This window comes from Balaenoptera acutorostrata, chromosome 18 (assembly GCF_949987535.1).
Source record: "Balaenoptera acutorostrata chromosome 18, mBalAcu1.1, whole genome shotgun sequence".
NCBI classification, from domain to species: domain Eukaryota; kingdom Metazoa; phylum Chordata; class Mammalia; order Artiodactyla; family Balaenopteridae; genus Balaenoptera; species Balaenoptera acutorostrata.
Window position 1 is genome coordinate 79,804,274 of NC_080081.1, and position 15,736 is coordinate 79,820,009.

Below are 15,736 nucleotides of genomic sequence, written 5' to 3' on the forward strand. Positions count from 1 at the left end.
GATTATAAAGAGCACAGGAGTAAATTCACCACCAGATAAATTTTAAAAGGGAAAGATTACCCAAGTGCTCGTTCTGTCCATGCCAACCCTTAAATATGTATGTAACAACTTAATCATAAACCATAAGTTTTCACTGGTTTTGTTTCTCATATAAGATTCTAAAATTCTCAGGGGTCAAGATAAGGATTTTTCTGAATCATTCACCCAGAAACTTCGTATTTGGTACAGGCCTCACTGTTGCCTGGGCAAATGCTAACAATTCTGCTCACTTAGTATATGATTCACTGGCACAGTTTTATCCTGCTTCTGCCCTGTACGTGAAGGCTAGATGTGGAAACTCGTGTATCCTCGTTGGATACCACCTGCCGTTAAAGGCAGAGAAGGGTGGTGAAGTTGAAGGGAAAAGGGGCTGAACACTAGCAGTGCTGGCAGTAGAAGTGGGAAAGTGGGGATTCTCTTCAGCTTGTTTATTCAGCGGTGGTTTACTTTAGTTATGTTTGGTGCTACCTTAAAGCAAACAAACAAGCACACACAGTCTGTTTGGTTTTTCAGCCATTATATAGCAAATTCTATTATAGAATCTTTTAAAATCTTCACTGTTAAAGTATCTTCAGAAATTACTAAATGAGAGCATAGATGTCTTATGAGCATGAAATATGTCCAAAGAATCAGGAAAAAGCAAAAAGGGAGGTTTTGGCAAGTCCTTGCCAGGTCTTAAATGATTTGTTCTGTGTTCATGTTTTATAGATACAAAGCAGAGCTTTATTGAACAATAAATTCGTTTGCCAAAATATGTAATCATATATGTGCATTACTTTTTGTATCGTGTAATCTATGTATTACTTTATTTACTGGTGATTTAATTTATAAACATCAACAGAAATGACATGCATTTTAGTACCTTTTTGGTAAAAGTAGTATCTTTATGTGTTTTGTCAATGTTTGGTAAAATGTTCAGCTCATCCCCTGCTCATTTGCTACAAATACATTTTAATCAAAACTTTATCTTAGACATATTGTATTGTTATGTCCACGAACTCCAAGCGGAAGCTGAAAAAATCCATTACAGCCCAAACCAAACATGATATAAGGCCTGAAATCCATCAGATCATTCAGATTTACAGACAGAAAGTGCGCAGCAGCTGGTGCAGTGCAGTTTCAGAGCATCTGTTCCTGAGATTCCATGGTTTGTGCAATAGGTGCAAGATAAGCAATATCCTTTTGGTACAGTTAACACTGCCACCCCCTGTCCGCAGCTTTGCCTCTGTGCTCCTGTTATGAAGGCATTTTTAAAATCTAAAGTAATTAACAGTATGCAGTAATTTGTGGTTGTAATAAGAGGAAATAATTGTGCGCACACGTGGGTGCACTTGTACATACCTAGCTACCTAAAGATATTTTAATAAATTATTAATAGGGTTTAAAATACATAAGCACAAAACCCTTTCGCATATTGGTTTAAGGACTGAAATCTATTTTTAAATTGTTATTTTTTTAATATCACACTTCAAGTTTGGAATTGGTTCCCATTCATAAAGATTCACTCATTCCTGGCACACTTTTTTAACCATTTAACATATTAACCAAAGGAAGGCATGCCGGGGGCAGACAGACGCAGTGCAGAGTCTCCAGGGCTCTGATAAGCGTTTACTGAGTCCTGTACACTCGCTCTAGGACACCCTAACCCAGAATGGGCGCTGGGGGAGGGCTTTTAGAGGAGGGAGTACTGACACCCTAACAAATGAAAGGGCCAGAAGCAGCTAACTATCACATGCTTAGCTTCGTGAGGTTTAATTACCATCAGAAGCGGTAAGTGGTTATTTAATCTGTCTTCTGGAAAGATGTACAGCAAAGGTTTATTAAAGCTCATCAGAGGTAGCAAGGTGAAAACTGAAGCTAAGGACGCACCAGCAAACCCAGTCAGTTTCAGGAAAATTATGTTAGCAAAGACCAAAACTAAGGTTGACATTTAAAATTAGTACCGTATTTGTTTCGTACAAGACCGATTCATAAAAATGATAGTAACAATGGAATTTTAAAATAGAAATGTAATTTCTGTTTTTAATAGGAAATTGCATATCTGCCCCTTCATTCAAGCTTTCATTATTTTTCCATTTATCTGAAGGTTTTCAAAAAATTTGTTCTATTTTTGGGATAAAATTAGTATGCAAGCAACATGTTGCTGTTTGGGGTTTTTTGTTCTTGTTGTTTTTTAACTAATTCCAGTCTTTGACCACATTCTGTGTAGGGTTAGGGTGTGGGGCTTAAGGGACTTGGTGGTACAGAGGCAGACTGCCATCAGTATTCAGCCACAAGCTTTGAAAAGCCATCCTCACTATGTGTTTCCTGTAAACCGAGGAAGCCTGTAGCGGGGACAGTCTTTTGCTGGGGGCTGGGGATATGGAAGCCTGAGCGGATCATGGAGAATGTGGGAGCATGGGGGGAAAGCAGTGCAAAATACTGTATGGATGAATCACTTTCCTTCTGGAATCCGAAACTATAAAATACATACAGCTACCGACTGCAGCTGTTGCCTGTGGAGGGATGGGAGAAAGGCGAGAAGGCATCCTTTAATCCATCCCCTCTTCGCTCCACACTGTGTGTGTTGTAGGATATAATATCCTAAATGTTGTTAACCCTCGTGGTAGCCTCTGTTTATGACTCAGCCCTTTGATAGCAGCACTTTCCCCAGGCATACTTGAAGTTCTCAGTTTTGAGGACACTTTTTTGCATGGGTTTGTAAGGGTCCTGAAATTAGATCATAGCTTATATCACAAAAGGCTCCTTGTTATGCTCTGCTGTACTTCTCAGTTGCCCAAAGAAGAGAGATCACAACCGAGATAAATTTGCTGATACCAGACCTGTTAGGAGTCTTCTATTTAAATTTAATTATATAATAATGAAAAATATTAGTTTGGTGCATCTCTGTCTCTTTTTTTTTTTTAGTTCCCTGTGCTATACAGTAAACCCTTGTTGTTTATGTATTTTATATATAGTGGTGTGTATCTGTTAATCCCACACTCCTAATTTATCCCTGCCCCCTTTCCACTTTTGCAACCATAAGTTCGTTTTCTATGTCTGTGAGTCTGTTTTTTTGTTGTTGTTTTTTGTTTTGTTTTTTATTTATTTTTGGCTGCGTTGGGTCTTTGTTGCTGCGTGTGGGCTTTCTCTAGTTGCGGTGAGCAGGGGCTACTCTTCCTTGCGGTGCGCGGGCTTCTCATTACGGTGGCTTCTCTTATTGCGGTGCACGGGTTCTAGGCGCGCAGGCTTCAGTAGTTGTGGCATACGGGCTTAGTTGCTCCGCGGCATGTGGGATCTTCCCAGACCAGGGCTCAAATCTGTGTCCCCCGCATTGGCAGGTGGATTCCTAACCACTGCACCACCAAGGAAGTCCCTGTTTCTGTTTTGTAAACAAGTTCATTTGTGTCATTTTTTTAAGATTCCACACATAAATGGTGTCGTATGATATTTGTCTCTGTCTGGCTTACTTCACTTAGTATGATAATCTCTAGGTCCATCCATGTTTCTGCAAATGGCATTATTTCATTCTTTTTTATGGCTGAATAATATTCCATTGTGTATATATACCACGTCTTCTTTATCCATTCATCTGTCGATGGACACTTGGGTTGCTCCCATGTCTTGACTGTTGTGAATAGTGCTTCTATGAATATTGGGGTATGTGTACATATCTCTCATTTTGAAAAGAAAGAAGTCAAAATCTCATGGTTGATAAGTAACATTGGAAAAGTAACTATCAGAGATTGGAATTTATCGTTGTGGGACTTTTCACATTTGCTAAATGCTTAGTGCTCCTTTCATACTTCTGTCTAGCATTCACCCACTTGTATTATGCCTCCCCCCACTAGAAAAGGGGTGTCTGTTCACGTGTCACTTTATACAGTGCTTGGTCATAGGAGACATGTAATATTTATTAAATAAGTTGATGTTGAATGGTTGTAGGAGGAGTTCACAGAGTAGTATTTCCCTTGCGAGTAGGGCAGTAGGCTAAAGCAACTCTGTCATTTCTCAGGAAAAGCTTTACTTAGTTGTGATTGCAGTGAGTGATACTGATGAAGCTTTAGGAAGGTACTGAGATTTTAAGTTAGGGCTCTAGTCTTTTTTTTAATCGCTTGAAACCTAATTTAAACTTTCTGGTTAGAACATAAACAAAAATGTCTGTAGTTATGATGTACCTCCTGAAAGTAGTTATGGAGGAAGGGAAATGAGTATTCTGCTCACCCATCTCATCTGGAGAGAGAAAGCTGTTACCGGAAGAGAAGATGCTTCTTTCTTTACTCAGCAGCATCCCTAACAGTGGCCACTCCTCTTCAGACAGATTACTGTGGTCCTAGGGGCTATTTTTAAATTCATATAGAGAGAGGCATATGTCATTTCATTTTACCATGCTCATCTAAGAAAAGCCACACTAGCTTTCTTCCCATCTCTGGAAGTCTAGGCTAGTCCATCACTAGATGAAGCAATATCCAGAAGCCACAGAGAATAGTTTCCAGAGCTCCCAGTTTTCCCAGGAATGACTTTTGTCTCCCTCACTAATACTCTGTCATTTTGTAGAATTTATCATGAAGCATAGCTTATGCAGTGAATAGTTCTAATTTACTCTGGTAGTATTTTGTTTCATGTACAATAAAAACTCCCTGATTCAGAGTGAAATGGAAAAGTTCTGTCTAATGACTGAAAATTTCCAGTTGTAAAGTTCTCTTTAAGAAGAAAAGATATTCTTTAATTACACCACAGAAAGTTCAAAGACAACAAAACAATTACATTTTATCCAGATTACTGCAAATTCCAAAATAAAACCCCCAAATGAATAGGTTTTACTACATTTTGCCTGATGCAGTGTATATCTATTGGACATACTGAAAGCATTGTAAGGAAGGCCTTTTCTTTTCCCACTTCTTTCATGAGAAATGTAGAGACCAAAGAATGTTCAACAAAGAACAGAACACTTTTTCCAATTTGTCACTTCATGGATAAAAAGTAGAGACAGAATGGTGACGCACCTGTTGCTTTAAAGGCAATAAACTAGTGAAATGTTTTAACAGAAGTCATCAGCTTTCAAAGATCTCTTTTATCCAGTTCATATCACTCATTGCTCTTAATTCCTTTGTCACATTTTTTACTGCATTACAAGTAATCCTTGAAAGCCATGGAGCATTTTACATTTAACCAGAACCATGTGGACGGTTCTCACATGTTGAGGATAGCTCCAATCCCAGCTTTTATTCTGCCCCTCCTTTCCCGTACATTTAGCTTTAGATGCAGGTTTGAGAAGCAAATCAAGGGGTACTGGGAGGGACTCATCCCCGCTCCCATCACTTTCCACGCAGTCCCGGTACGTTTAGCGGCCGAGCCCCCAGCAGACCCTCCGCAGCGCTTTGATCTCCACAAGCACATTCCGTAGGCTCCTCTTCTTCCTGAGGCCGACAGGGTTGAGTCCAAGTAGCTTAGGATATCTCATTCAGGTAGACATTAAGATTGGTACCGTTTAGTCCATTCCTACTGGAATAGTTCTCCTGCACTGCAATAAATAAGTTGGAGTGAAGAGGGGCAAAAAAAATTCTCCCCAGCCTTTTGGGTTGAATAGCTTGAGTATGTTACCCCCTCACGCTGCTTTCATTTCCTCACTATACAAGGGTGATGTGTGTCTTTTAAGAATTATCTTAGAACTACATCTTGCTTAATCATTTACTGTGTCATTTTTTTGTTTTATCTTCTCTGAGAACAGCTTTTAAGAGGTTGAATCCAGCAATAAGGGCATCATAGTTCTAACCTTACTTAGATTTTCTACCATCTGCCTTATTTAGGTTTTCTGAAAGAACTAAAACTGACCAATCTCCCCCGAGGTCTTCTAGGGTTATTCAAACCTGAGTATATTCACATAGGGCAGTGGCAGATAGGGTAGTAAATTCAGGTCTTTGAGGGTTTCAGTGAGGTTTTCCCACTCTGTTTTTGAAATGATTGCTGATTTGTTCTCTGTCTTCCTGAAGTACAGCAGTTTTCATGTTGAACCCTTGGTGTCTGTCACACATGTGGATATTCTTTTCCCTAAATGCTTTTCTCTGAGCTTTTCTTCTGCCTTCTGTGTGATTTTTTTTTCCTATCAGTAGTTTGTGTATTTTCTGCAGTGTTGGTTCTAGTCTTTCCTGTTTCTTAAAGCTTTTCATTTCATACGGGCGTCTTTCGTCTCTGCTCCTTTTGTGTAGCTGGGCTGGCTCCCTCTCAGATGCCTCTGTCATCTTGCATCTTATCTTTGCTCTCTGATGTTTAAAGTCCATCGATCATGTCTTTTGTTTCCTGTGATTTTTTTCTGCTTTCTTTCAGAATTTGATTTTCATTGTTGTTCCCTATTGCTCCTCATTTTCCCAGAGAATTTGGATAGGCCCAACATCAGGTTTTAAACAGATGGTCTAGCCAGCTGTGTTATTTGCCAAGGACGGTGTGAATGTATAAGCTTGACCCCTTTCCGTCTTGAACGGAGCACTCTTTACCTTCACACCAGAACATTAGCTGCGGAGCAGGCTGTTCGCAGTTTCCACGGACTGTCGGTCAGTCTGCTGCCTGAGGGACCGGAGGGGCAGCGAGGCTGTGTCCTATGTCCTGGCTCTCGTCTGGGCGTCTGCCTTCCTGCCACCCTGGGGGCTAGCTCATCCCCAGGGTGGCCTTTGCGATTCACTCTGTCCCCCTGTTTGGGGTGCCTGCCCCTTTGGAGAAATGCCCTCGGACGTGGTTGCTGTCTTTGCGGTCAGCGTGGTTGTGGACGCAGTACTTTCCTCTGCCCGGCCGTGCCCGGCATCCTCTGCCGATGCCAGCCCTCCTTTGACGGGACGCAGGAGGGGAAAGAGGCACGTGCTGGGCCTCGAGTGACGGCAGCGAGTGACAGGGGTTTCCAGGGGGACTCCCCACGGTCCTCTCCGGCCTGCACGTGCCTGCGCTTGGGAGCTCTCGGTGACAGTGTTACCCCTGCAGGTTCGAGGAGGCCACCTTCCGCAGCGCACCTTCCTGCCGTCTGCTCCACAGCTGTCTGACGATGCCAGTGTGAGGGGGCCCCGGAGGCGTGCGGTGCACACACCCAGGCCCAGCTGCCCCATCCGCAAGGGATTCCAGAATCTCCTCCTCTCGTTCCATCACACTCTGGGGGAGGAAACTAGTTTTCATTCCTAGTATTGTCGTGCAGGTGGGTCAGCATTATCAGTTTCTATCAATAGAAGATCTTTCTAGAACAAGTTTAGAGTGGGAGGTTAGGAGCTAGCATCAGCATGGCTGTCCTTACTTTCTGGTTTTCATTCTGGTTCTTTGTCAGGTTTTGGGACAGAGATTTTAAGAAGTTTTACTTATTGCTTTCTCATCAATTTATGGTTTTGGTTTTTTTTGTTCTTGTTGTTTTTGTTTTTGTTTTTTTTAATGACCCTTTGATTTTATTAAGAGTTAACTCAGGAAGGTACATTATACCTTTTTTTTTTTTCAGCATAGAGAAAGGACCTTCCCAAATTTTATTTGCAAGTGAATTATCATATAGATTGAGAGTGAAAACCAAAAATTCAAAGGGAAAAAGAAGACTTGTTTTTTGTAGCAGAGCATATAAAAGCTGGAGGTTCCGGGACTTCCCTGGTGGTCCAGTGGGTAAGACTCCACGCTCCCAATGCCGGGGCCTGTGTTCAATCCCTGGTCGGGGAACGAGATCCCACATGCATGCCGCAACCAAGAGTCCGCATTCTGCAATTAAAAAAAATCCCACATGCCGCAACTAAAGATCCCACGTGCTGCAACGAAGATACCGCGTGCTACAACTAAGACCCGATGCAGCCTAAATAAATAAATAAATATTTTTAAAATTTTTAAAAAAATAAAAGCTGGAGGTTCCGAGTTCCTCCAGTGCTGGTGTTCTCACCATACCCTTGAAACGGCCCCTGGAACTTAACAGATTTTTAGACGTGAATAGCAACGTGTATTTATATCCTCTATAAATTACTTAAAATTATGGTTTGCCTTATGATACCTTTTATCTTTGAAAGGAATTGATTTAGCCCTAGGAGATGACATTCAGATTTCTCTTGACATCCTTAAACCTAGGTGTCAGCATACTGAATTGCTATTTGTATAGATGCTTTTCCTGTGAGAGCTTATCATGACTAAGAATACACTAGTAGTAAGTTTTTTTAAAAGTGACTGTTAACAGTGTTGGAAAGATGAAAAGATTTGTATCCTGTGGTCTAATTTTATTTGACATGTAATAGTATTTATGACGAGCCCGAACTATGTCTACTTGTATTTTTCTGAAAGACACTGTGCTTTTACTCACAGTTCTAATCATTTTCAGTTTATATAAATGTGGCCCTGGTATTTTTATATAACATACATTCTGCAAAGTGCTTTGGATATATATAGTAGATTAGAGAGCAATGCTGAGTTTATACAGCATCAGTGGGGTGTGAGTTATGCCCTGTAAGTGAATCTTCCAGACAACTAAAATTACCCTTGTAAGTAATAAAACATCTTTTTTTAATGCAAGATTTACATTAAAAACAGTTAAACTACATTACACATTTTCCTACATTTTTAACAAAATGTTCCCTACAAAATTAGCAATTTCTAAGTGACTGAAGATCATCATCACATAAATAGACCTAGTGGCTATTTATTGGTCGTTATAACATTGATTGATCCAGATTATTGTGGCCAGGTCTGGCTTGTTTAATTTTTCTCTCCTGTCTCACTTTCAGGCTGTTAGATCTCCCTTCTGCCATTAGTATACTAGACTCTAGCATTTGTAATGTAATGTTTCTAATATGCTGGGATTTTGAAACTGAAAAACCAAGTGTATTAGCTGGATGTATAGATTAAGTGCTGAATCACGGTATGAGATACCCTGCACCCTCAGCCGTGTACATTCCAGTGTCTTCCATCTACGCTGGCTCTGTGTGAATTAAAAGAAAATGCCCACATCCAAGACGGTCTTCCTGGTGCACTGTGGCTGCCCTTCTCCCCTTCTGTCCATTTTTGTCGCGTCCCCCAGAGACCCTCTGCGCCCTGGACCTGCTGCCCGGACCTCAGGACGCTGTAGCGTGCTTTGCTCTGCTCTTGCTCCCGGTCTTGGCGACTCCTCGCCGTTTGCAACCCAGGTCCCATTTCTCCTGGCCTGGGATGCCTTTGTTAAGTCTTCCAATTAACAAGGCAGTTCATTGGTCCTCTCTCTGCCTTCTACAGTTTTTTACATATTTCTGTTAGAACATTTGTTTAAATTACGACAATCATGATAGTAATGGCTGACCTTCCAGAGCACGTAGTATGTGTATTATTTCATTGAACACACAGTTTATAAAAAGTAGATACTACTGTCTTCTTCATTTACAGATTAGTTAGGGAGAAGTCACAGTAGGAGCTTGGCCAAGTGACAGAGCTGGGATTTAAGTCCGGGCAGCTTGATTCCCATTTCCTCACTGTTCGTGAGTCAGCTGATAACTGGTCCAAGGTCACATACCTAGTGAGTGACAGAACTGGAATTTGCATCCCGGGTAGTTTGTCCTTGGAGCCAGTGCTCTGAATTGTTTGTTTGCTCTCCAGCACTCCCTTTTGTGAGCTCCTTAAAGGCCGAGACCTCACAGTGTCCGTCTGTATATCTGCAGAACAGTGACACATAACAGGTTCTTAAATGTTTGAAGATGAATTTGTGAACTTTTTCACCGCCTGATACGGAGCAGTACTAACGGTACTAAGCTGGGCATCTGCCCTGGTGTTGTCTCAGACAGAATTGTAATACTTTGACCTTCGTTACTCCTCCCCGTCCTCTTCATCCAAACTGACCCTCTAACTGCACTTAACCAAACTCAAAAATCCGTTGCCTTTGCCCAGACTCAGTTTACCAAGCACAGCTGACCACAGATACGCCACATGTACACGTATCTGTGAGAGAGAGACAGGAGAAACGAGAGAGAAGAATGAGTGCCCGAAACCATACGGTCAGTTCAAGGAGTCCTCAAACAGCAGCAACAGAGAAAAGCCACCTGAAACGTGCGCGGGAAGGAGGGGAGGGGCAGGAGGATGTGGGCAGAGAGAGCGTGCTCACGGGAGCCGGAGAGCACCAGGGGAGAGGGTGGAAGCGTTGGGGGAAGAGAGACGTTGTTCATTCTTGATGTTAAATCCATCCAGGAAATCGGAGTGTTGATCATAGTGGTCGTGCATGTGAAGTATGGCAAGAATAAACTTTATAGATAAACAAAAGATTCAAAATGCCAAATTGATCTTCCAGATTCTGTGAAGTAAGCATAAATATATAATACACATCAATTTGTGGTCCTTTAAAATTCAACTACTGTATGACAAAGGGGACTTAAAGAAAATTGATTTGTTGGTTCGTCAACTTGGAATTAGAAAGGCTCTGGCAATTTCAGAACAATACTCTTCTTGCCTCTGTGTAAGTTTTGCTGTAGCGAAGAAATGTGTTCATAACATCCTACTTATTTTAAATTTTATCGAACAAGGGAAGTAATACATGTCGTTTAGGAAATGGGCAACTCTTAGCCCAGGTCTTAAGGATGGCTAATTCTAGTTCTATTCTTTGTTATTCTCTAGAGCCTAACTTAAATCCCACTCTTTTTATGAAAACTCTCTCAACTGTCATTACCCACACTGCTTTCTCTATTTTCCTAGTTTATGTAATCCTTAGAGGAGCTGGCATAGGATAGTGGTTGAGCTGAGGTTGTCATATTGCCTCTATGCTATCCGCTGACTTGCCATGTTAACCCAGGCAAGCTGGTTAACCTTGACAAGCTTTGGTTTCTTCTTTTGTAAAATGAAGCTGATAAAATGAAGTCTCCTGTTAGGGTCATTGTGAAGATTGAGTGAGACCATGTATGTAAAGATTTTAGCACCCTACGTTGCATGTGTTTAATTCACATTAGCTATATTGTTAGTGTTTATTACTGTACTGTTGCCCCTTTGATTAGTATGTGTCCTGTCTCTTCCTGGAGTGCCCTCACACTAGTAGATGCTCGATTACGTATTTACTTCGGAGGTCAGCGGGTAGGAGTTAGGATGAAGGGAAAGACTCTAGTAGGAAGAGGTGGTGTCTTGGGGGCTTCCACTGTATATTGCATAAGGGAAATGGTGGGATTAGTATCTACACAGATGATGGCCTCCAACCGATAGCTGTGTCCTCAGTAAGCAGTGTGAGAGGTGGTGGAAAAGAGTAGAAAAAGGAGAGACATTGCTAGTGCCGGCAAAGGGAGTTGCAGGATTTGGGGGTAGTAGAATAGGTTGATTTATACCATGAAGTAGCGGAAATGAGAGGTGCGACAGCAGGTTGAGTTGTGAGGATGTTAGAGGGGTCGTTGGATAGTTTTATACCACATCGCCTACTGGTAGAGAATCACGGTGGTGGGCAAATGTGGAGGTCATTTGTTTGTAAGTGACCTTCTAAATTCATGGTCTGCAATTCATACGGCAGTTTCAAGCTCAGAAGTCAACCCAGGGAAGGGCGCTTTAGTTTCGCCTCCTCCACCTTTTCTTGTTCATTGGGGAGGATATCTAACCAAAATCGGAAGGGATGACAACCCATCAACCGTTACCTAAAATGGCACTTCCCAGGGGGCTTCCCGGGCGGTCCAGTGGTTGGGACTTCACCTTCCACTGCAGGGGGTGCGGGTTCAGTCCCTGGTCGGGGAGCTGGGATCCCACATGCCTTGCGGCCAAATAACCAAAACATAAAACAGAGGCACTATTGTAACAAATTCAGTAAAGACTTTAAAAATATTTTTAAAATAAAAATAAATGACACTTCCCAGAATAATTGACTCTTCTCAAGAATCTTCAGAAATGTTACGCTTATGCAAGTTATAGACTCATACAAGTATATAGAATATGGTAACCATGAGGTGGAGGAGTAGTTTTCATATCTTGCTGCAAGAGAGTGGGAGGTTTGTGTTTTTACTTCTTGGTCATTTTCAGTATAGGTTAGGGCCAGGAAACAGGAAGATTGCCACAAGATAGAGGACAGCATGAAAACCAAAAGAGACATAGAATAACGATCCATCCTGTTAGGAGAGCACTTGAGGAGGATAAATGAGTAATTGGCCCCTTTTAGTTGGTTGAAGTTTAGAAAGAAGAATATGTTTGTTTGCATAAAAGGGATTAAGTGGTTGGTAAAAGGTATTTTTTTAACTAGTCATGAACAACTTAGATACAAGATAGTATAAAATAGCCAACATTGGGACTTCCTGGCGGTCCAGTGGTTAAGACTCCGCACTTCAACTGCAGAGGGCACGGGTTCAGTCCCTGGTGGGGGAACTAAGATCCCAGATGCTGTGTGGCATGGCCAATAAATAAATAAATAATTTTCTTTTTTTTTTTAAGAACCGACATTTATTTAAAGATTTGGAAATACATAGACCTATTTCTGTATAGATTATTTACTTTTTAAAATGGAATAGACTATAAACATTAGTATAATAAACATAAATATTCTTTAAGCTAAGAATGTACATATCCGTGTTTCACTTCTTTAGCTCTTCAATACACTGTACTACTCTTGTATCTAGGACTCTGCCAGTGCTGTGACGTTTACTGAGAAGACTCCTACCCCTCCCCCTTCCCTGTCCCATCTGTACACTTTCTGTAAGTTCACTGCCAAGGCACTTAGTACATTCTAGTAGGAATTACTGTTTGTCTTGTTTACCGCTGTTTTCCTACAAATACTCACTATCCATTTGATAATATATCAAATGATAATGTATCTACTTCATGTATAAACTGTTCAGAAAATATTAATAAAATTCAATTTTCTGATGACTGAGATAAGAGTATGGACTCATATAATTAAGACACGCCCCTTGAGTTTTTTGGGTTTTTTTTTTAATAAATTTATTTATTTATTTATTTATTGTGTGTGTTGGGTCTTCGTTTCTGTGCGAGGGCTTTCTCTAGTTGCAGTGAGCGGGGGCCACTCTTCATCGCGGTGCGCGGGCCTCTCACTGTTGCGGCCTCTCTTGTTGCAGAGCACAGGCTCCAGACGCACAGGCTCAGTAGTTGTGGCTCACGGGCCCAGTTGCTCCGCAGCATGTGGGATCTTCCCAGACCGGGGCTCGAACCCATGTCCCGTGCATTGGCAGGCAGATTCTCAACCACTGCGCCACCAGGGAAGCCCTTGGGTTATTCTTATAGTAGTAATTTAAGGGGAAAGAAAAGGAAAGACATGAACAGGCAAGATCTGGAGAAGACAGGGCACCATCAGTGCAGTATTATTGAGTGTTCTGTATACGGCCAGTATTCTGGTAGGCACTCAAGGAAGCCGGTTGTCAAATTGGGGAGAGAGAATTAATACTGGTTAGAGAACTGAGATCAGCTAAAAGGAGCTGTTGGCGGCTTTGAATTTGGAGGTTTAAGCAACTGGAATTGCTGTTTTTCCCCATTTCAATTCCACTCAGCACTTACTGAACATGACTTGTGTGTCAGCATGGAAAGGAAGCGACGTGTCCAGGAAGGATGTCGTGGTCTGAGTTAGCGCGTTACCTTCAGGAAAGCGATCCCGAGTGCCAGTGTGCTCTTGGATTTCACAGATGACACGTTCTGGGTCAAGGTTCCTATTTTGACCTTGGCATGTGTGCTGACTGGTATGTCGTCTTCTTCCAGTCTGCCTAGGGCACAGTGCCCAGCCATGGGTAGGAGGATAGTTGTGGTGGTTAAGAGATTGAAACACTTTTGAGTCAGACACACCTGGTTTTTTATCCTGGCTCTGCCATTTACTTTACGGTTTTCATATCTACTGTAGTATCTACTGTTCAGTTGTTGTGAGGATTAACTAAATAATCCATGGAGAGTACTTAACTAGTACAGTGCCTAGCACATAGTAAGTGCTCCGTGAAAGGTTAGCAATAAATATTTCAGTATTGTCTCTATCAGCATCTGGGTCAAGGCCCAGGTCCCATTGTCTAAGGTACAGACTCTGACAGTAACAGTATCTTAACCATTCTTGTTCTCTTAGCACTGTGCACCCATGATGTCAATATATTCCTAAAAGCAGGGCCACTGATCAGAATGGATGTACTTCATCTTTACATGATATGCTGCCGTCCTGTCTCCCTGAGCTTCTCTTCTGCCACACCACCCTTGAGCACACCACGCTTGTTCCTGTACCATGGTCTGTATTCTTTCTTTACCTCCTCCTTGGAATGCTCTCCCTCCAGAGCCCAAGCCCACAAGGCGTGCCTCATTTAGTCTCGTTGAATGTCACCTGTTCGGAAAGACTCTCCTTGTCCATCCCATTGAAATATTACTTTTTTAAAAAATTTATTTATTTTATTTATTTATTTTTGGCTACGTTGGGTCTTCGTTGCTGCGCGCAGGCTTTCTCTAGTTGCTGCGAGCGGGGGCTACTCTTCCTTGCGGTGCACGGGCTTCTCATTGTGGTGGCTCCTCTTGTTGTGGAGCATGGGCTCTAGGCGTGCGAGCTTCAGTAGTTGTGGCACACGGGTTCAGTAGTTGTGGCTCGAGGGCTCTAGAGCGCAGGCACAGTAGTTGTGGCGCACGGGCTTAGTTGCTCCGCGGCATGTGGGATCTTCCCGGACCAGGGCTTGAACCCATGTCCCCTGCATTGGCAGGGGGATTCTTAACCACTGTGCCGCCAGGGAAGCCCCGAAATGTTACTAATCACTTTCTTATCCTGCTTTATATCCCTTCATGGCACTTCTTAGTGTCTTACATTATTTTATACATTTATTCATTAATTGTCATTCCCCTGTTTGGGAGTGCAGGTTCCTCCGGTTAGCCTCATCACTGCTCTGTCTTCAGTGCCTGTGCACTCCGTAAATATCTGTTCAGTAAATGACTTCAAAGTTTGGAGGTTGTTGTACCTAAACACTAAAATTACTCTTTAAAGATTATTGTAGAAGTAGCTAAGTTGGGGAATGATACTGAAAAAAATCTGAAATTGCAATTTCTTTTTCTTTTAGGAAAGTGTGGACTCTGGAGAGATGAAAGGGAAACCGTCTCCTCGTAAACAGCGCTTCATGCAGTTTTCCTCACTGGAACACGGGGGAGAGTATTACATGACACCACGGGACTTCCTCTTCTCAGTAATGTTTGAACAAATCGAACGTAAGTTGTGTTTTTGTTTTTTAAGTTAAAAAAAATCAAATATTAGGGCTGAAAAACCTCTGTTTTTTAGAATTCGTAACAGCTTTTCTTCATTTTAATTATCATCATTCTTTGTACCATGCGTTTACTTAGTTGTTTAGACTTTCAACCCTTGTGACACTAAACTTTTATTTATTTATTTATTTATCTAAGAAATAGTTGCTTTGTACATGGGTTTTTCTGAAGAAAGGAAAAAATAGGTAAGTTTTTAAATGTCACTAAATAAGTTCTTAATAGGGTAACTAATTCATCCAAGATGTCACGTTTTGGTGGTGTTGATGTTTTAAATTGGGCAAAAAAAGAAACTAGGTTAGAGCAATTAGGAGGGTCACACAGGGGTGGGGTGGTGGTGGGATGAACTGGGAGATTGGGATTGACATGTATACACTGATGTGGATAAAATGGGTGACTACTAAGAACCTGCTGTATAAAAAAAAAAAGTGATCAAATGTGTTCTATTGGAAAGAAGCAAAAATAGACCATATTTACTGTCTAAAAAAATATATATATATATTTGATCTTTGAAAAAAAAATCAACAGAAATTAAAAATTCACCTTTGACCTTACTCAAACCTAGATCCCTCTC

General features: G+C 41.6%; 1 protein-coding gene across 2 annotated transcripts in view; it reads left to right on the forward strand.

The window, feature by feature from the left end:
* MICU2 (mitochondrial calcium uptake 2) overlaps nt 1-15,736 on the forward strand; it is an 87,188-nt gene that overhangs the window by 14,528 nt on the left and 56,924 nt on the right. For both annotated transcript variants that reach the window (XM_057532810.1, XM_057532811.1), the window contains exon 2: nt 14,967-15,111. In XM_057532810.1, coding sequence (XP_057388793.1) covers nt 14,967-15,111 — 145 coding nt within the window. The remainder of the gene's footprint in view (nt 1-14,966; nt 15,112-15,736) is intronic.